At 42.4% G+C, this 21,714-nt stretch overlaps 2 protein-coding genes across 4 annotated transcripts in view; both read right to left on the bottom strand.

Moving 5' to 3' along the window:
* Positions 1 to 241: 241 nt before the first annotated feature.
* atp1b2b (ATPase Na+/K+ transporting subunit beta 2b) lies at positions 242 to 12,259 on the bottom strand. Its single transcript, XM_042499854.1, has 7 exons — positions 11,860 to 12,259; positions 6,818 to 6,946; positions 6,618 to 6,725; positions 6,204 to 6,409; positions 5,819 to 5,878; positions 5,202 to 5,297; positions 242 to 3,901 (listed from the first exon to the last, which is right to left on the bottom strand). The coding sequence occupies exons 1-7, from the start codon at positions 11,948 to 11,950 to the stop codon at positions 3,734 to 3,736; spliced, it is 858 nt and encodes a 285-aa protein (XP_042355788.1). The 5' UTR covers positions 11,951 to 12,259; the 3' UTR covers positions 242 to 3,733.
* Positions 12,260 to 14,732: 2,473 nt separating this feature from the next.
* The window catches only part of LOC121953071 (neuronal tyrosine-phosphorylated phosphoinositide-3-kinase adapter 1), a 42,335-nt gene continuing 35,353 nt past the window's right edge, over positions 14,733 to 21,714 (bottom strand). For 2 of the 3 annotated variants that reach the window (XM_042500011.1, XM_042500012.1), the window contains 5 exons: positions 20,797 to 21,164; positions 18,047 to 19,867; positions 17,698 to 17,940; positions 16,516 to 16,622; positions 14,733 to 15,921 (listed from right to left, as the gene is read on the bottom strand). In XM_042500011.1, the coding sequence (XP_042355945.1) occupies positions 15,490 to 15,921; positions 16,516 to 16,622; positions 17,698 to 17,940; positions 18,047 to 19,867; positions 20,797 to 21,164 (2,971 nt within the window). In that variant the 3' untranslated portion in view covers positions 14,733 to 15,489. The remainder of the gene's footprint in view (positions 15,922 to 16,515; positions 16,623 to 17,697; positions 17,941 to 18,046; positions 19,868 to 20,796; positions 21,165 to 21,714) is intronic. The other variant, XM_042500013.1, reaches the window with a different exon arrangement.

Genomic DNA, 21,714 nt, shown 5'->3' on the forward strand with positions numbered 1-21,714 from the left:
ATTTAGAGAATGTCAAGGTACTTCTAAATAAATATTTAAATAATTTTTAATCTTTATATCATTTAAAGGGTTTTTTTCAGTAGACATTAAATTACAAAAAATATAAAAAGTTGCTCATATTGCATTTGCAGTATCTGTCAAAGTTAATGCAATGCAATGTGAACTTTTTACATAATGTGCAGCCCTAAATCTTCGTGTCAGAGACAGAGTCAAAAATGAGGTGTGAGTCTGAGTTCCCTTAAATGACATTTATTTATTTCTCTATCTTGGTTTGCAGTAAACATGAGCAAAAATATACATACAGTAAGAGCAAAAAATAAAGATCCAGAGTAGAATTATCATCCTTTTGGGGGTGAGAGCATCTCAACAAATGCTATGGATTTCTCTCTTGAACTATCCTTGCACCACAGTCTTAGGCAATAATACGATTTAAGACGAAAGGGGGATAGGTGGGAGTTGTGAGGTTTGCTGAAATTATTTGAAACATGATTATTAGACTCTCTGTGACATTTGTGTTGGACCGTGTTGAACTTGAAAGTTCTCTGACAGCTCTCTCTGATGTGTTCACTACCAACAAACATCTAATGACTGTTAATTCTGACACAATAGACCCCAGTGTTCAGAGAACTTTCATCAATTAAAGGAATTAGAAAGGACTCATGAGAAAATATGTTTCTACATTTAAAAAAAAAAAACAACCTTTTCCAACCAACATTTTGCCATTCTTAGAATTAAATGCTGAAAACCTACCAGGTAGCTCCCATGACACAATACAATCCAAGCCCATACATTCTCTCCTTTTTACAACAAAATAGCAGTAAAAATACTCTTTTTATGAATAAAACAACACTTTTTATAATACTCCATCGTGATAATGCACACTGGCAAAACTGCCTGACTGCAATATCTAAACGTTCTCTCCTATTTCTTCCTGATGACACACTGATTTTGTGACAGGCTTTCAAATCATTACATCATACAGCCACATAAGAAATAAATATATTGCTTTTTTTTTGAGGACATCTCCAAATTATCACAGAAAACATGGAGATAACAGGAAATAACATTCTGTGACACTGGGGAACAACACTGTCTGTCCACCAGGAGGCACTGTTATGTTGTAGTGAAACACCTTTTGTGCGTATGATTTCCATTATTATATAAGAGTAGGCCTTTTAATAACACAGGGTGTTTAACCCTCCACCTGGATCCTACATTATCTCTGCCGAGGATGTGTCAATGCAGTAAATTAACTTTAGACTGTCATGGAGATCTTTGGTTGAAGAACTAATCTTCACATGCACATGAGCAAAACAAGGATGTCCAATTAGGTGATGGAGCAGAATGTTTTATTTGCCTTGTTGTGGTCGATTTGAGAATGATTGGGGTAAAATAGGACTGAAAAATGAGCTTTGTTTTATACGTTTTGAAGACAGTGATTCACAGAGGAGGAGTGACAAAGTAGGGTAAAGAAGTTGAGCATGCCTGCTCTGGATTATCTGACCAGATTAAGAGATTACAGCGAAATTAAGTAAGTGTTGCAGGAATGCCAGAGGAGAAATACATGTGAACTTCTCAGTGGACGGTCATAAAAAGAAAGAAAGAAAAAAAAAAGCCTCAGATAACTGGTGGAGCACATCCTTCATTATGAATTACCTTTCGGATATAGATCAGAAACTCAAGATTCTCAAATCAGATAAATGAGGTCGATATTTGTGAGAGAAACACACGGCTCAGAGAGAAATTAAACAGTGGAGTCGAGCCAGACCTTAATGTGAGCGAACAGATGCTTGTGTTTTGCTGTGATGACATGGCAGCATCACAGTGGTACAATTTTGCAGCCGTGCCAGAGTAATACGCCTGAGATTTAAAAAAAAAAGAAAAAGAAAAATACAACTGTGACTCCACAGATTTCTCAACATTTACAGGTGTTCCTCACAACGCTGTGTGCCTTTACTGCACAGTGAATGCACGTTAAGTAAACAGCACCATACTCAGGCCTAATCTAGGATTTTTCAACAGGTTGGTTATTCAAACTCTAGTTATCGTGATGCCTTCTGATTGATTCATACAACAGTGGAACACTACGAGAAAACAACAAATTCAATGACATTTTTTTTCTATTTGGTCAAGGTCGCAATCTCCAGTTTTGTTCATCTTCCTACAGGACTCTAAAACAAAACTACCCACTCACATATTCTAGTCACCATTATGTAAACTATACATTTTGATTATCCTGGGTTAACATCTGAGAGGATGATAATGGGTGTAGATTAAAGAAAGGGAACAAACACAAACTTTCTACATCCTCCAAAAACTCCTCCAAAAACTGTACAGAAATATATTCAAAGCACACCTCCAGTGCAAATCAATACAAAATATAATATGACAATGGCATCTATTTCTGATACATATGAAATAGATGCAATGCACGCAAAAAAAAAAGAAAAACCTCTAAATAAAATGATTAAAAATTGAGACACAAGAAAATGGCTCTTGGTTCAGCTTTAGGAATACAATTATAGACACAATGACAGGGAACGTAACGCCATCGTGCAGCAGGAGGATCATTGTTGAGGTATTCATTTGATATTCAGATGGTTGGTTGGGAGCTGAATGGGAGTTTTGGTGTCGGTCAAACTCGGGAAATGTAAGTCATCTGAAACATGACTGATGTCTCCTTTCATAATTTATTTGACACCAGTGGCGTCGATTTGAACATTCCCAGCACGTGTGTTTCACCGGCTGCTCTCAGGTCCAACAACCAGCGTGAATATCAAATGATCCAAAATAATTATCATTTAATGGAAGTCTCCTCATCCGACAAATGGAATCAGGCATTCATAATGTATGCCACTTAATGAATATTGCACATTGCATGCAATTTCCCGACCTACAGTATGAAATGGGATCTGACAATGGATCACACGTGAAAACACACACACACACACACACACACACACACACACACATGCACAAACACACACACTCTTAAAGGTTTCAACCTCTGCTGTAACTCCTGTTTTTTTATAGATGTATGTGAAATGCACACTTGCTGTGTGTAGTAGATTACAGTGTGGCCCCTCCTGGTGGTCAGTGGTTTAACGAAACCTTATTTCACACTTAGCAGAGAGGTGGGACACGAGGGGCCTCCTGCCGTCATAGCACACGAAAGACGATACACACATGCAAAATGGCTTCATCTCTGCATCCATCCATCAAGATATACACGAGTCTGTTGGATTATTCTTTTAAGTGCAACAAAATAGACGTACTGATATAAGGTTATGATACCGTATAAATACTGTAGATATACACATTTTGTATTGTAATTTGTGTATATTCATATATAGAGGGAGACTCTGTAAGGAGGCGGCAGGAGGGGAGCAGCAGTAAAGTGTTAATGTTGCTGATCCTTGCAAACTCTGAAAACACATGTTCACGTCCTTTACATCCCCTAGTTTTGTCATGCAGTATAAATAGACGTCACCTCAAACTAATTTACAGAAAAGAATTTTGTCCCAAAGCTCACAGACAGAAATAATGACAGGATTGCCACCCTTTTTGTTCTTGCGCCATCTCATCGCACAACTGGACAAATATTGTCCCCCAAAATCTGGAGGGGTTGTAAACAAATCCTATGAAGGGTGTGAATACTGAAATTTGTTTCTGTGTATGTGCAATGTTGCAGAGAATGAAGAAAGTAGTTTTCAGGAGAGGAATAATGGTCAACCTAATTAACAGTGTTGATCCTCAGCTTGAAAGACACTCTTCCGGCAAACTTGTCTCTTTCATTTCCGAGGGGAATGTTGTTGGCGTTGATCTTGCACTCGATGTTGACATCTTGATTGGCAGTAATGTTAAGGAACTTGACGGCGACCAAAGGCTGGGAGTAGTTCACCTGCGAAAACACATCCAAGGATGTTTTCACACACAGGAAGGGATGTATTCTGTCTGGCACATCTTTAATAAACTGGAGATACATAATAGCTGCTTGATTATTAGCATACATGTTTACCAAATTAAAGCTACTGTTGGTAACTTTTGTGAAATTAACTGTCACATTTGCTAAAAATGTCACTGTATTCTGAGAGAAGTACATTAGACAGATAATCTGTGAAAGAGTCCCTTCTCCTCTTCGAACTGCTTCTAATGGCATTCACTAAAATTGATCACACCATCCCAAAAACAACCAATCAGAGACAGGGACTCTGTAATGCAGCTGTCAACCATGTCAATCACTGACTGTCCAACTGTCAAACTAGGCAGCATTGATCAATTATAATTTAAAAAATTCTCTTACTGTATTGCCTTTTTGCCACCTCAAATGTTTTCAGAAACATATTTTAGTACACTGTTTAGTTGTAAAATGAGAAAGTTTATCAGTGGTGGGTGGTGCTAGGTACCTGAGCCGACTGTTTCCAACATGGTGGCTAGGACACAACATTTCTTGTTTTACAACCAAACGGTACACTAAAATATGTCTCTGAAAGCTGTAAAACTGTAAAATGTGAATGTTTGTGACCCGGCAACCATGTTGGAGACAGTCGCCCAAAGTACCAAACACCAACCACAAACCACAAACTATCTCATTTTACAAATGAACAGTGCACTATGGCCATGTTGGAGACAGCTGACCAAAGTACTGAGTACTGCTCACCAGCCAGGTCACAAGCTTTATCATTTTACAGCTTAACTGTACACTAAAATATGTTTCTAAAATCTAGCTGCAAAATGATAAAGTTTGTGATCCAGACGCCATGTTGGAGATAGTCACCAAAAGTACCAAACATCGCCCACCACTGACCAAATTTTTCATTCTACAGCTAAACAGTGCACCAAAATAAGTTTCTGAAAACATTTGAGGTGAAAAATAATCAGTGCAGTCACAAAATCTTAATTTCTATATGATCAGCACTGCCTAGCATGACAGTTTGATCACAGTTCATGGAGCAATTGACATGTTTGACTCCTTGGCACTGATCGGTTGTTTTCCTTCTTTTGTGGTAGGCTATTAGAAGCGCCACAAGGCAATGGAGTACGCAACGGATCTGTTATTTTTAATTTTTTTTAAAGAGCATCTGTCTCATTTAGTGCTATGTGAATATAGTGACGGTTACCAAAAAGTTAACAACTGTAGCGTTAAGTCATTGATAATACTAATTTGATTAATACTGTTGCAATTTAAGACACCATTTTACCTGAGCTTTCTTGCCATAGTAAGGGTAGTACATAAGGTTGAAAGTGCCATTGGGAGGGAAGTACATCAATTCTCCAATTTTGTCAGAGTCTTCTTTCTGAAAGGGTGAAACAACTTCATCAGTTACAGCATGACAGATCACTTCATATATGTAAGAGAAGAGGAGGTGAGCCTTGTTAATCTCCTCCTCTTCTCTAAATCCAATTTCCCAACATGTCCACTTTCTACGTCTTCGGTCTATTTAATACAAAACCCATACTACTGATATATCTACAATCTACCCTGCCACTATGTATTTAAACATTATCTAAAGACTAGAAACACATTTTCTGTCCTGTTCTTACCCATTGATCTTTGCCAACTTTGTATCTCTGAGAGGGAGCAATTTAATGGAACCAGATGTAAAAAAAAAAAAAAAAAAGAATAGAAGGAACATACACAGGTGGTGTAAGTGGCATGCAAAGGATAGTTGAAAGGATACAAAAAGACATAAAAGGGAATGGAGATGAGCGATAGGTGGCATATTGCACATGAGAGTGAGGCACTATAGTCATGAATGGGCTGAAATCCAAATTGTTGTGTTACGCCTTTCAGTGTGGAAGACAAAAAAGGGATTACCTTTGCACCACAGGTGACATACGGAGCCTGTCCGTCCTTTCCTGGCAGCATCCCAATCACCTGGTAAGACACAAAGACAGCACAACTCCAGTGAAATTGCCATTTCACTTTCATTTCATTTCACTTTCACAGACAAATGGAACATCAATTGACATAAAATACCAGAAATGAAAGATAAAATAAAAAAATTAAAATAAAAAATAATAATGTCAACATCAAGATTACAGTTATTAGTTATTGCATACTAATAACTATAATCTTGATGTTGGCATTATTATTTTTCCTGGGATACTCTTTCTTTATTCCAAACCATTTTCATTATTTCAGTCACTCCATAGTCTCCTAGCAACACCATCCCTTTCCCTTCCCTCTTTCTTTTTCATACCCGATTCATCTTGATGATGATGCATGGCTTGCCGTCCTGGTATCCATAGTAACGGTCATTGATTCCAGAGCAGTCCTCCAGAATGGTGCGGTTGAACTGACAGGAGCGCTTGGGGTTGTTCTTGACATCGCCACTATCCTCCTGTACAAAGTACTTGTCCGGGGTGCACTCGTCATTTTTCTGGGCCTGGACGGAATTGTTGTAGGCTGCATGAGGAGATAGAGGGGGTGGGGTTTATTTGGTTTGTAAGGGCTTATGACTCAACTAAAACCCTGGTGCAAGGCAATCTCCTGCCCGCTGACTGTAAAGGAATTATCTCTTATTAGGTAAAAACAATTCATTCTAGATTGTTGGATAATCCCACAGCAGTAAGCTTTTTCAGTCACTGTACGAGAGGCGGGCAGCCAGACTTACGTGCCAGGAACCTGTCCAGGGCCTGAGCGTACATGTCCCAGCTCTCAGTGTTCTGGATCTTATAGACAATCTCGTAGGTCTCATCTGCTTTGGGTCTAATCACCATGCCTGTGAGTGACAGAGAGACAGCGGCGGGGTCACGACTCTGCGCCACAGACTGTGACCTGTGCTCACGCAGTTTGTATCATTAGATACTGCACCTGGTGTGGAGAGCCTGTCCTGCCAGGTGGGTTTGTGGTCGTCCAAAGTCTGCAGCATTACATACATAGTGAGTGCAAACAAGCCGGCCAGGAAGATGTAGAAAATTACATAGAAGAGAAGAATAAGACCTGCAGACAAAGAGAGAAGAGAGATGAATTAACTGTATGTAATACCAGTGAGAAATGCAGCACTGTCTTAGAAGCAATAGATAAAAATGTTCACTTTAATCAAAGTTATTTTGCAGATTTGACATTTAAAACATGTATCTTACACAAGCGGAAATAAGTAGGCCTACTTAGAAATGCTGAATCTAAAGATATAGCAATCATTTCAGATAAAATAAATCAAGCAAATATTCATTATTTCATTCAACACTACAGAAATACTAATGAAAACATATTAGAAGTATATATGTCTCACAAATCTTGTGTTCGTATTCTAAAGGAATATCTAACTAATCCTATTAAGCAAGCTGGTAGCTAGATAGCTAAACCGCCAACTGTCCCTGCTAAATTCAAGAAGTCGTGGTTGTTCCTCCCCAAATTATTAGCCAATTGTATGATTTTATAAATGATTGCTTTACTCCTAATATCACTATAAATATATATATATATTCATATCTGTAGCCGAGAGACAAAGACTTCACTGCAATCAAATATTATTCAGTTCAGTCCATTTTTAAATGTGTAAATAGACCTTTGTAGTAACTGCAATACATACATACATACAATACAAGAACATTGTAATGTACTGTAACACTAATAACTCGAGAATGCATTTATACTAAGTATTACACAAACAAGCAATGCTAATGTGTGCAATTTTCAAAACAGTTACTGTAAATGACAACATTTATGGCATGCATCATCTGCACTGCATCCATAATGCTGAGGAAATTAAAATAACTAACTGTAAAGATGTTTTATGGTAGCTTTTTTTGGACATTTAGTGTTATTTGTGAAATTACAGTGAAATTACAGCAAAGGCTAACAGTACATGTTGCAATTTCCACAGTTTTTGGCAAAGAAGCACTGAAAAACAACTCCCCTCGCCTCATAATTAAATTTGATCAATGTGAATACTGCAAAGGACACCAAGTCTACACATGATGTCACATTTCCTTTCTTTTATGGGTTGCAAGTCTGAAAGAGGCATGAACTACATACAGACAGAAAGTTAATTGTATTATTATGCAATGCCAGTCTGACATTCTTTTGCAATGACTGCTGGACTTCACAACAAACTTGTTGTGATACCGGCTATACATTACAGTACAATAAGCGCTTTTCTATTTATGCATGAAGAAAACTTTGTGTAAGTGCAGTCAATTTAATAATTACTGTAATGCACAATTTTAAGTATGAATAATATCTATATCTGAGTAGATAATGGAAACAGTTTATTTTAATTAAATGCTGCTGCCGTGCTGTGTCTGTGTGGTCACTTTCGGACCAAACATGTTCACAGGAGGCCGGTTAATCCTCATTAAACGCGAGGAGCTTTATTCCATCTGCCTCTCTCTTTCTCACTCATACAGAACGACTGTCCTTTAGATAGTTTAAACATTATTATTTGCAAAACATGGTCTGTCATGAGGTTAATTCAATCAACTCACTGGTCAAAACATAAACGGTTTATGGTTGCTTGCCTCACATTCTTGCATCTACTAAACCAAGATTGAAAGACTTGTCTCTGATCAATTTCATTATAGTGTTTCCCTGTTGACAGAGGAGGAGGAATGATGACAGAGGGAGATACAGGAGGAGGGAGAACAAGGACCCCCTGGAGACCGGGCCACAGGGTCAGGAGATTACAGGCCATCATAGACTAGGTCTACTTCATTAACAATGTAAGAAGAGCATAGTGATAATGTTACATCAGACAGAAAGGGCTGCAAATGTTGTTTTTCTTGTCAATTAATTTTTCTTTCTGACTGTCAGAGAGTAGTGACATCACAATTTCCTAGATCTCTGAGTGCAATCTTCTGTTTGCTTGTTCTGTCCGATAAAAAACTAATTATATTAAATTTGCATGACATTTGAGGAGCTGGAGCGCAATATGTGGCTGCATATTATTTTTCCGATGATTAAATGACTTGTTTCAGCATTGTCTAAGACACTGAAATAAAATAAAAAATCTGTGATATTGTACCACTCTGCTATATTCCATTCAATGCATAGATGTTGGATGTGAAAAGATCCAGTGATATAATGCTTCCTACTTGGAAAAACGATCAAATACTTTTGAAGCAGCTGTTTGCTCCCACCTCGGGCATTCCTGTCTACATAGAGAGCAAGAAAACATAAATAGCATTTTCTATGACACATCCCTCATATTAAGCATCAACACCTGAGGCCCGTGTTGTGTAGCAACTGAGTGCCCTGACCCTTGTGCCTCTGCTGGATGGCCCCCAGTGTGGAGCTCACTCGCTCTGTCAGCAGGCGCTGCATCTGCCTCCCCACACAGCCAGGCTTACAAGAATCCGTAACAAAATGTCAAGGGGAAGCTGCTCCTGGGGGGGGGGGGACAATTATAGAGGGGTGTCTTGATGATTTAGAGCTTGTGTGCATGTTTTGTTTTTTTTCCGCCAAATTGTTTCTAGAATTATCGGAATCCAAGGTGAAGAGAATGAATGGCTAAGAAGCTCTGAGCATCCCGTCTGTCGCATGGAAAAGACCCAAGCTGAGTCATTAAATATATACAGAGTCAGTAGTCCTCCAGGCCCCGGACCAAGCCAGAGGCACTAGAGCGAGAGAGAGAGAGAGAGAGAGAGAGAGAGAGAGAGAGAGAGAGAGAGAGAGAGAGAGAGAGAGAGAGAAGATGTGACAAAACAAAGTGTTTAAGTGTTTTTCTCTGTCATCCAGAGGGGAGATGACACCACCCAGGGGAGACTGGATGTGCACACGTGCATATGAGGGTCAGGCGTGCAGGCAGGGTGGCTTTCCCCCTGGCAAACAGGGTGTTAGGTTCACAGTCTGCCCTCTCAGTCCACGCTGATGATAGACAGTGAAGCATCTCTCTTTCACCCTGGGTTTTGTTTGCAGACGGCAGTTGAAAGCAGGGAACAAAAGGCCTGGGTGGGATGGTTCAGCATCCTGTTCTTTCTTCAATAATAATGACAGGAGAAGTCTCTTTTCTTTCAGAATTAATTAGGAGGACACGCTGCTCAATCGCTTTGTAAACTGGTGATCAAACAGATCTCTGAACTCAAAATTAAATGCTCCGGAGAGAGAATAAATAGCTATGTGCTGTGGTTGGTTTTAATGGTAAACCATTTATTATCTTGTGTATGCTGTGCAATCTTGCACTAAGATCAGCATCGTGGTTTTGTTTCATGTAAGACTCTTCCTAAACAGTCTTTTGTTGTTTTTGGAAGTAGGAGGTGCAGAACACTTAATGAGTCCTCTTTTAAATGGAGGTAGTTGTTGGACCATGTTCGCCTGGTGTCAGCTGGTGGCAATGTAACATCAAAATTGCAGGACTGTTCTTCTTCATCAAGGCTATTTCCATATCATTACAGCTCTTTACACAAAGCAGAACACACGAGCAAGTGTTCTGCGTTTCATCCTCAAAGAAGCCTTTGATGTGACGCACTGCACGTACATTATGCTGCATAATTATAACAACAAATTTGCCTTTTAAAAAGACTGGCAACCTGACTAGTGTGTTTTCTTGTCTTTTTTTTCCCCTCAGCGCATGTTGAGAGAGAGAAAATGGATGGATGGCAGTCAAACAAGTGGAGGTACAGTATGTACAGTGTGAGCATCATTAGGGAGAATGATGAAAGGTGAAATGCCAAGTTTAGCAGGCCTACATGAAGTGGCTAACGACAGAAATAGCCTAATTAACAAGCCTTAGAAAGCACAGCTTAAAAAGGCCACCAGACCTTAAAGCACCTGGGACGCACTGAGCTGGATTAAGTCGTACACTGCGGGAGGATTCCAGCAAAGGACGCTAGAGTCAATGATTCCCAACTCTGCACTGATATAACAATGTCCATTCACGAGGACATTATCACCACTGCAAGTCAAATGACTCCCAGCATTATTCCAAATATTAAAACTTCACTGCAATCATGTCCTAGGTGCAAAGATCAAATCTCAATTCCTGAAAGTGGTTTACTTTGCTAGATCCTACCCTCCTGAATTGATACCTTCCCCATCAGCCAATGAAGTCATTAGATTAGGATTAAATCCCTCACTGATTTACACTCACTGGGAGGGGCCGGGTTGGAGGTGATACAAATAGCATTTGGCCCTCGGCTTTACCCAGATTAAAACGCTCCAATGTCATTAGAACAGAGCCATATGCGCCCTATCATTTCATGAATCTTTGAAACAGTTGCAGGCTGGTTTTGTGTGGCAGGGGGAGGGAGAGTATGTGGCCATGCTCCTGTGTTTTACAGGCTGGAATTGCATCCTCAAAAATCTCAGGGGTGGGGGGAGAAAAGCCTGAAAATGAATGACATCATGTTGAATACTCATTAGACAAACCTGCAGGCAAACCTCTTTCTCAACTTCAGCAAACACATCACCCTGGAAAAAAAAAAGTATCCTCTGCAGCAGAATTCATGATGAAGCTAGCTAGGACAGGAGCTGATGATGTGCACTTTGCTGCAACAGAGTGGAACCTGTCTCAGCAGTGCTGCAGTAATCTGGTTAATTCAAATGTAAAATAAGAGCATATGCCTCCACCCTTATGCTGAGCGCATTGCGCAGTGAAACCAGTGCCATAAATTAATAAATAAAGAAAGAAACTAGGCAGAAGGATTTTTTTTTCTCCCCCCTCCACCGGCTTCCACAGGAGCGGTGCCGCATTCAGGTTTAAGCACCACACTGTAGTGGACAGCGACAGCCATCTCATTACCTGAAAGCAATATAACCAATTTGCATCAGACATTATACTCGTTCACCTCTGAAGGAATCTCCTCTTTACGCACCATGTTTTAAGCTTTTGGAGAGGCTTTAGAGACTATGACAGAGACCTGTTACAGAGCCGAGGGACAGTGTTTGCTGCATTGCTGTAGCTGGACAGTACTTACCCCAGCTGCTCGCCGTCCTGCCCAGAAACTCCCTCGTCCTCGGGTTCCATATAAATTCCTTCCAGCCGTTTTTTTCTCCATCCTTTGCCATTTTGTCATAAAAGTTAAGACCCTAGAGCTCTAATAAACGCGCACTAACGCGAAACAGAAACAATTAGCCAGACGGCAGAGATGGAGAGGAGAGAGGGAGGGAGAGAGAGTTACTGTACCACCGCGGCTAAGCGAGATGATAGGCAATCAACCAAGACGCACGAATGAATGAACGCGAAAGAAGTCAATCTGATAACACAAAGATGGATAGTTTTAGTCAGAGGTAGCAATCCTACACTCCAGCGCAGACCTAGTAGCCTATGTGCCCTCCCCCCCAGCTCTTGTCTGCATGCCGCAGAGTTTTGATGAGTGGTGCAGAAATCTAGTGATACTGCGGTAAAGCACTCACTCCGCCTCTCTCTACAAGCACCCCCACTATCTCCATCCCTCCCCCCGCCCATCCCCTCATCTGCCTCCATCCCCAGCAGAGCTGCTCCCGCCTCCTTCCTCCCAGCCTGACCAATCATCTGCACCGCATCCCCCCTTCCCTCATGCGCCCGACGCGTGAGCGACAAGGCTCGGAGCGAATCGCGCGGTGGCTGAGGGCATGCTTTTATTGGCTCCCAGGGCCCTATCGTCACGTCCCCAAAGAAAAAAACAAAATGATATTCCTCTGATATTCCTACAGGAGTCATAAATGATAAACTGGAGTCCCTATTGTTGAGATTAATCCTAAAAACAGCATCATATCTTAATCATAAAGGGACCTTATTCAATATATCATATTTCTTGTTAGGTTTGGCATGGATCTGGTGTCATAGGGGCCTGCAATAGGGTTTGGTTCTTTTTCGCAGTCACACAAAAAGAGATCCTTTGGATAATAATGTTCATTGTTTTTTTTCTTTTTAAAAAATATAATCTTGCATCTGAACACGTTGGATTACAATGTGATTTTTCTAAAACTCATATTTGGAGAATTGTGAGCATATTTCAGCACTGGATGTATAATGATAGCTGCATGTGACACACTATAGACACCATTCAAGTGAATTGCTTGCCACAATGATAGCCCAACAAATCCTGCAGCAGTGACTGTTTAAAATTCAAATTATGTAAAGGCCTGATGGATTAATTCTGATTCATTTGTGTGTGCTGTATTGACTGTAATGCATGGACTCACAGCAGCAGCATCAGCAGCAGCAGTGCAGGTGGCGCCCTCACGTGGACTTCAAAGGTGCTGCAACATCTGCTGCAGAAGTGCAGTGGGAACACAATGTCCACTTCCCCTCCATCTCCACTGTAAAACCACACAAGGCATGAAAACATGCGCAGATCCTGTTTGTTGTGTAAAGTTCATTATATAAAATTTATTTTTAATGACAATATCAATGCAAATATAGCACTACAGTGATTTCCAAGGTACACCGTATCTTACCATATCAATATAGTATGGCACTCATATAATGGCCACTGTTTTAGAAGACACACAAAAACCAACAGCTTCTGTAAACTATTTTTTTGGAAATGATACCTAGGGTTCCATATCAGTCTGTGAAAAGGAATCAAGGTGATTGACTTCTGGAATTAAAGTGGGCACAATAGTTAGTATCATTGGGGACATTTTTCAGTGTAAGGAATCTCTGCATGCATTGCACTTGCCCATTTCCTTCAACCTGACGTGTGTTTGCTTGAAAATGGACTTGGTAAGCTTGAAACAACCTGGACCCTCAAACACAAGCAGGTGGGAACTAAAAAACCGAAAAAGAAAGGCCAAGCAGTGACTCTCAAACATTTAGATTAGGTCTTCTTTTCACTGGGTGTACTGTACTGTACAGCTTGGTGCTAACTATCATAAAAACGACAACAACCAAGAGACATTCAAGTGCCTTAATACTATTACAGAAGGGCTTACTCTTCAAGGTACAAACTTCATTTCACGTGGCTTTCAGAAAGAAAACAAATATGTAACAATAACCACTATATTAATAATGTTTCTCATGGTCACACCATGTAGTTGAATGAACAACACCAGTAGTTCAAGATAGCAGCAAAGTATTCAAAAATGTCAAGACGACGAGCTGTTTGAAATCTGTACACAAATAAAAATGAACGTAGAAAAAAAAGGGTATAAATTAAACACAGCTTAAAGGGAGTCTTGCATAAATTTAAATAAACAACTGTTGGACTGTGCCTTTCTTTAGAGGGCTTACTGTTTATTAGTAGAACTATAAGTAATGCATGGACTGGCTGCAGCAGATAAAGTACTTAATTCTTTTAGAAAAAACAAGTGAACAAAGTTATGTTTATACAGTATATGCTACATAATATGTATTGATTACAAGTATGAAAATGGAAATAATTGCTACATTTTCAATACAGTTGTACATATCTATTTACAATACATTAGGGCTTAATTTCTCCTAAGCGTATACCATGTTTTGTGCAGATTGTTCCAGCATTCTGTTTGAGGTGATCAATACTCACAGTCTTATCAGTTGCACCATATTGTACAGTCTGTGTTGATGGGTGTCAGTGCTTGTTTTTCTGTGTGGTGGAACAATCACTAATGTGCATCTGTGGATAAGCATGAGCGATGAAGTTTTTGTACCATTGATCTGTACCTATATTTGGCTGGACTGCACAGTTTGTGCCATCTGTCGCACCGCCTTTCTCGAACTGTACCCCCAAAGCGATATATTCATCTTTTTTTTACACAACCACACATTATCATAGTGAAGATCTGCTGTATGTAAAAGTTGGACATGATCATCTCTACACATATTCTTTTACAATACTGTATGTCTATCGTGACATGCAGAGAATGACACAGTAAATATGACTTGTTCAAGTCTTAGATATGTATTTTAGGCTAGTTGACACAAGTTTTTCATTATGTTGCTCCACCGTCGGAAGCATATTGCTATAAAATTGCAGAAACGTTGAGAAAGTAAATAGATTTACATTACAAATATGCAAACAGATACAGTAGGTAGCTTTTACTCCTCGGTGATGATTATTTGCATCCACAATGACAATCTATTGATACCAACATATGCATTCACGATTTTCAAGAAACACTTCAATAACTTATCAATGAGTCTCGCCTTTCCTCATCCACAGAGTAGTTTCTATGCGCGTTGGAGAAAATATATGATTCCTTTATGTCTCAAGTAGTCAGGAGGAAATTTGGCAACACCAATCTAAGAAAACATCCCAAACGTTATTAAGTTGGGGTCTTCGCTTTGTGGCAATAATACTGGCGTTTAGTGGCAAAAAATCATTGGCAATTAGAACATATCAAGGACATAGTACAGAGCAAGTACAAATCACCCGGGTAAGAGATTAATTTAGTCTGATTGTAATAATTCCTTTCTTCACCTCTTTTTTTTTTTTATGTTGTTTTCCCAAATGGGTTCAAAGTCTCCAATAACCTTCATCACTGTTCTCAGATCAGTTTATCACACAAAACTCTCTCTTGTTCCTCTCTGGTTATTATGTGTTCCAGTTACTAAACCCATCTGACTCTCCTCCTCAACCATCTTCAACTCATCTGTGTGTTTAGTCTCCTCAGTGCTGTACTCACTGGCCTGTCCTCCCACCTCAGATTGCCGTGTCCCACACGACGGCCTGCGGCCTCTGGCAGGGTGGTGTGCCAGTCTTACGGGGCTCAGGTGTCCGTCTCCAGCTAGGGAGGATGGGCATGCTGTCCTGCTTGCACAGGCTTTTGTCAGGGCGCCTGTGGGCCTTGATCTCTTTGCACAGGCAGCGTTTACGCTCGATGACTTCCAGCAGCTTGCCGTCTCTCTGGCTCTGCGTTGCGGACGGGGTGGTGCCCCCACTGACAGGAGGCTGTCCCTGTGCCAGCTGGGCGAGCTGCTGGAACTGCAACTGCAGATGGTGCTGTTGCTGAAGCTGCTGGAGCTGCTGCTTTAACTGCAGCTGCTGCTGGTGGAGCTGAAGCTGCTGCTGCTGCCGAGACACACTGGGGCTGCTGGGACTGCAGGGCACTTGAGGCTGGGCCAGACCATGCAGCTGAACACATAGGGGGAAAAAGTCAAGTGAATTTATATTCTGTTTTATGTTACTGTCATATTTCAGTTTCTAAATGCATAATGACTGCAGTGCTGTCTGCAGTGACAGCCAACCCTGGCACATGTTGACTAAAACTGCAGTTCCTGTGGACAGCCACGAGGATGCAGCGCTGCTTCATCTATCACAGGTTGAGGGAGGGTCAACCAGCCGCATGAAGACAGTCTCTGCAGCACACTCAAACTGCGTCAGCACTTGCTATGCAGCCAGAATCTGGGCAAAAATGTGCTGCTAGAAGACTGCAGCTCATCACTCCAAAACATAGCACAGCATGTTCTCCCATCCACTATTCTCTCTCATTTCCTGATTACATATCAGCCTGCGTCATGTACCTTTGCGGCTCTGATTCTTTTGAGGCAGGCCAGAGCCTTATTCTGCTCAGTGGGCAAATCTACCAGCTATAAATAGATCTGCAGGAGCACTGTCTCTAGCAGAAGGGGAAGTAATAATGAGACCAATATTAATGTTCACTCCCAAATCTACCATGAATGAAGTTAATAGAGTCTAAAGTTATATGGCTGGGTGTTATATATTAACCTGATTCAGGGCTTCTCGTGCTGGTAGGCTGCTCTGTCTCTGGACATCTCCTCCACCCACCTGTCTCACTCCAGCAGCAGAGGAGGAGCGGCCCAGCCGCCCCACTTCTGCAAAGAAACAAACATTACACTGTGCGCCTGATAATGAGAACACTGGAATGTAACTTTTCATTTTAAGACACAGACGTCTAACTGCACTCATGTGAATTGAGACCGAGCTTTTGTACACTCTGTGCTCATTATAGTTTCTAGCTACTTGACAAGTTGACAAGTATAAAGTAACCTTAAGTGAACAAAGAGCAACACGATGTCATTTATACTAGTTTGCTTACTCAGAGGTTTGTTCCTGTTTCACTCTGTCAATCAGCTGCGGATCTCTAATTATCTTGTAAACAGATTTCCATTAAATGTACTGTGACAGGGAGACAGAATTGAATTTTAGTAGAGATCCTAATCTGTCACCTCCGCCATTTGACTTTTATTTTTTTTATCCGGACTAAACTTTTTTGTAAAAATGTTTTTCTGATGATACAAAAAATAAGTGTAACACTAAAGTGAAAAAAGTGATGTAATTAAATGAAAATTATATCTGATGGCAGACAGCATTGGTGACGTCTGCACACTCTGCCAGTTTTATCCTATGATATCCCTTTTATTACATTACTGGCAATATAACTTGCACCCTGTCTGTACATGTACTTAGCTCATATTATCTTACTAAACTCAATCCAATTATAAAGTGTTTTAAACAACCCAGGTTTGGGGCCCCATGGGGCCAGGGCTCATGAATTTATGTGCGCAGGGATGTGGGCCTGTTTATGGAACACTTCTTTTACTGGCTCTGCTTCAAGGTAAAAATCGCACTGATTCTCAAGGTAAGCAGCGTCTGTTTCTAGGGAAAGGCCTTGAATGCAGATGCAAAGAGGCACAGAGCGTCAAGGCCAACGTCAGTACAGGAGGATGCAGTGGAGAGGAGAGGAGAGGAGAGGAGAGGAGAGGAGAGGAGGGGAGGGGAGGAGAGATGAGGAGAGGAGAGGAGTCTCTTTTTCTAAATTTAAGATTGTCACCACCACAGAGCCAGCAGAAGAATCACCATGTAAATCCGCTGCGAGTTCCTTTCGAAATAGGATGTTGTGGTTCGAGGCTATGACTAAAAGATTATGAGCACTTAGTGTTTCCTTACCGCCATTGCGACAGGCAGGGAAAGTCTGGCAGGGAAGAGGCAGACCAACCCTGGGCAGCGCTCTGAAACCCGGGCTGCTATCCACACCAGCCAGCGACTCAGTGTGACCAAGCGCCCTGCTGGTGGCACCACTGAAGTGGACTGGGATGCCTGAGTGGCCTCCTCGGGACCCCATGCAGAGGTCGTCCTTATCCATTCTTAATAGGGCATCAGCACTGCCATTCCACGAACGCCCCTCATCCTCTGAGACACGGGAAGGAACAGGATGAATATTTCAAAAGCGTATTTAACTTAAAATTACTTCAAAAGCTTTTTTTGAACACTGTATTCAAAATGACCTCTGACTTACTCTCTGTCTCTCTGCTCCCATGGCTGAAGGACAATTTCCTCTGCATAGGCCAGTAAGATCCCTCATCTGCAGCTAAGCTGCCACTGCTGTCCCATGGCATGAAGCCAGCTTTTGAATGGAGGGATGACGACCCTCCGTTGCTCTTGAACGCCCCCTCACCTATACCAGTAAGACTCGAAGGCTGTTGTAGAGATGGTGTCTGAGAGCTTCCTCTCAGGCTCTCGTAAGCCGGCGGCCTCCGGAAGCCACCAGAGGGGTAGGTCCACAGCAGGGGACTGTCTGAGGAGGGAGGCTTGTACGCTGGCAGGCCGTGAGGTGTGTGAGAGCGAAGATGGGGGCGAGAATGTGGACGCTGGGATGAGGATAATGGCGTAGGGGTTGAGCTGGTGCTGCTTTGAGACGTGGAGGGAGTGTGATCCATCTGTAAGGAGTACGGCCCTCCATCCCTGTCCCTATCCCTGTCTCTTTCCCTGTCCCTATCCCTTTCTCTGTCTCGGTCCCTGTCTTTATCCCTATCTCTGTCCCTTTCTCTATCTCTGTCCTTGTCTTTCTCCTTGTCTCTACCCCTGTCTCTATCTCTTTCTCTATCTCTGTCCCTGTCCCTATCTTTGTCTCGGTCCCTGTCCCTATCCTTGTCCCTGTCCCTGTCCCTGTCCCTGTCCCTATCCTTATCCCTCTCTCCTTTATCGGACTTCAAAAGGAAGCTAACGGACTTGCCTTCCTTGCCTGTACTCGAGGTTTGGGTCTGAACCGTGGCCTGGCTCGAAGTCTGAGAACTACCCTTGATGGGAGCGGGGGAGTCTCCTCTGTCTGGCTTGCGATAGTGATGGTAGTGCGAGGGGCGATGGTGAGGGTGGTGGTGGTGATGGGAGAATGGGGAGGTGGATTTGGAGGAAGGAGGCAGGGGTGTGGAGTGGCTCCTTGCTCTCAGTCCAGGTGCGGGGCCTAACTGAGACTCTCTGCTGTGTTTGTCCTGCTGGGATGCACTTCCTCCCGATGAATCCTTGGAGCCTGATGAGGGAGCATTAGAGGTCGCGGAGGAGGTGCTGGCTTGAGTTGTCACGCTGGATGTTTGCGTTTTTGCCGAAGCAGACTTGTTTTGCACCCCGACCCCGCTGGAGGCGGCTGCTGGCTGAGGGAAGGCGAGCAGCGGGGGCCGGTGTTGTAGAAGATTGGGGAAAGGTGCTGGGATCTTCGTGTTGGACTCGGGTTCTGATTTACTCCCTTGCAGCAGGTAGGGAGTGGGAGCTCGCGGAGTGTGTGGACTGGCGGAGAGGACCTGGGGGACAGGGGTGGAGGATGCAGAAGAAGGCAGAGGAGACGAGTGGGAGATCGACACCGTAGCTTTGGGTTTGGAGTAGGAGGGCGAGGAAGAGGAGGGGCGTGGCAGAGAGGAGGAGCTGCTGGAGGAGGAAGGGGTGACATGGAAGTGTTTAGAGCTTTTCAGTTTCTCGTGTTTTGAAGGGAGGTGTCTCTGGGACTCTCTGTCCTCTTGCAGCGGATATTTCATCTCCTCATAGATGGCCTCGCTCTGGTCTGAGTCAGAGTCAGGCGTGGTGGCCACAGGGGTGACAGGGTGGGGTGTGGCCGTCTGGCTGTCTCTGGTAAACACTTGGCCTACCATCTCTATATAGACCGGCTCATCCTCCCCGTCTCCTGTCTGGATCTGAGAGTCTGCCGCCTGGAAAGGCATGGATGTGGCAGAGGCAGGCACACGTGGAGGAAGAGGGTCAAAGGAAAGCTGGGTGCTCGGACTTCTCTTGGGCTTTAAAGGAGGCACCTTCTTTCCTCCGATCTCTCCAGAGTCAGACTTCTTCATGGCTGTAGAGAAGGAAAATGAATGTCGAAGGGATAGTTTTATTGAAGCAGGGTTGTATGGGGTCCTTATGTTACATACAGTAATCGCCACTCGGTATGACTGTCAATTTGGCTGGCATACGACGTGGAGGCTAAGTAATGTGCTACTGTGGAGGGGTCATCAACAAAACGGATTTTAGCCACCCAATAAAGTCCCACCTAAAAAAATCAATATCAGTTTAAGTGTACACTATGTTGAGAGTATTTTCACTGTTTTACTTTAATGTCAAACAGCGATTTCCAACAGGAAAATTAAGCTGTTACATTGCTCTCTTCCAAAGCCAGATTCCTTTGAGGAAAATGATAATTTAACATCACTGAATACAGGCGCTGCTGGTCAGCTGCAGCCTCCATCAGTTAGTTACTTTGTATCATTGTGTGACTTTGGTGTCTAAAAGGGTTAGTTCAGATTTACCAAAATCACTTAGTGATATTAACTAACAAACTGATTGAGCCAGTGATACACCAGCAGCTCCAGTGTTCAGCAAGCTAAAATTACTGCTTTTGTAAATGGAGTCTGGTGGCTTTGACCAGAGCTTAGATGGGGAACTGAAGCCGTTAACAGCTTTCTCGTTGGAACGGGCTGTCTGACGGAAAAGTAAAGCTGACAATACAGATTTTCACCTGATTTTGACTTTTTTAAGTGGAACATTTTTATGGTGGCTGAAATACATTTTGACCCATGTCCACAGCAGTACATTGCTTCTCTTCTGTGTCGGACTCCAGTCTGCTTCTCCAAACTGGGCCATCCCAGACCAGCTTCAACTGTAAGTGACACACTGACTATGGGTAAGTACCCTATAAAACCCCAATAAAAAACTCTTAACTATCCCTTTAAGAAAAAAAAAGACCATTAACTCTGTAGAATATGCACTTAAAAATACATTTCTTACCATTTTTCTTCTCTGAGTGTTTGGACTGTGAGTGAGAGGATGAGGAAGGGGGCGGCGTATCAATAGGTCCTCTGCCGTCAGTGGATGAGGAGCTCAGACGGGTGCTGGGGTGACGTTTGGGTTTGGCCGGGGGGCAGCGGCCGCCATGTTGGGATTGGGTGTCAGAGTAATCTCCGTTCTCAAGACTTGTATCCCCGGCACCTACAGCATGGCAGGACTGCGAGCGAGGCGCCATGGCGGAGGCACAAGAGTGAGGGGACAGGTCCTGGGAGGCCGGCATGGTCATGAAACCCATCCGGAAGTGTCGCCGGAAAGAAGCCAGGTCTCTGACTTTGCCAACGGTGGCTGAGGGGTCGTTTTGGTTGGAGCTGCAGTTTGGAAATGAGATGGGAAAATGTTGATGGAAAAAAACATTGAAGCATAAAGAAATCATAGTTAAAGGTAAAAACATTCATGTACTCGCATTTATGTTGACCTCCCTCTTTCCTCACTCTCTCTCTCGTGTTCAAACATCGCCTGTGCAGTAAAGAAATGCCTGCAGGGCTTTCACTGCGAGAGGGAAAGCCCTGGAGGCTCCTTCATCTTTCGCATTCGCATATCTTTCCATCTAAATTCCTCCACATCTGCTTCCTCCTCTAACACGTTCAATTAGGAAATCAATACCCTGTCAAAAACAAAGTACTTGTAGTGTACACTGCGCTGCTGGAATTCCCTTATTCTTTATATCTTTGTATCCTCAGCCCACATCTGTAGTCTGCTCTCATGATCGCCAAGAGCATTTTCATCTGTTTCCATGGGAACAGTTGTGATTTTCATGTTTTTGATAGTTTGTCTTTGAAATCATCAATGATACGAGCTCCTGCAACGATAAATAAAACTGACAAAGGGAAAAGCCAGACAAAATATTGTAGCATTTTA

Source organism: Plectropomus leopardus, chromosome 13, assembly GCF_008729295.1.
Source record: "Plectropomus leopardus isolate mb chromosome 13, YSFRI_Pleo_2.0, whole genome shotgun sequence".
Lineage (NCBI taxonomy): Eukaryota > Metazoa > Chordata > Actinopteri > Perciformes > Serranidae > Plectropomus > Plectropomus leopardus.

What these genes read in the sequence shown, in the direction of transcription:
- atp1b2b (XM_042499854.1), bottom strand. Translation starts at nt 11,950, where the DNA reads ATGGCAAAGGATGGAGAAAAAAACGGCTGGAAGGAATTTATATGGAAC. An exon ending in TCATCATCAAGATGAATCGG is followed by an intron (nt 5,879 to 6,203) that starts GTATGAAAAAGA and finishes GTGTCTTACCAG; the next exon opens with GTGATTGGGATGCTGCCAGG. An exon ending in ACTATGGCAAGAAAGCTCAG is followed by an intron (nt 3,902 to 5,201) that starts GTAAAATGGTGT and finishes GTGTTTTCGCAG; the next exon opens with GTGAACTACTCCCAGCCTTT.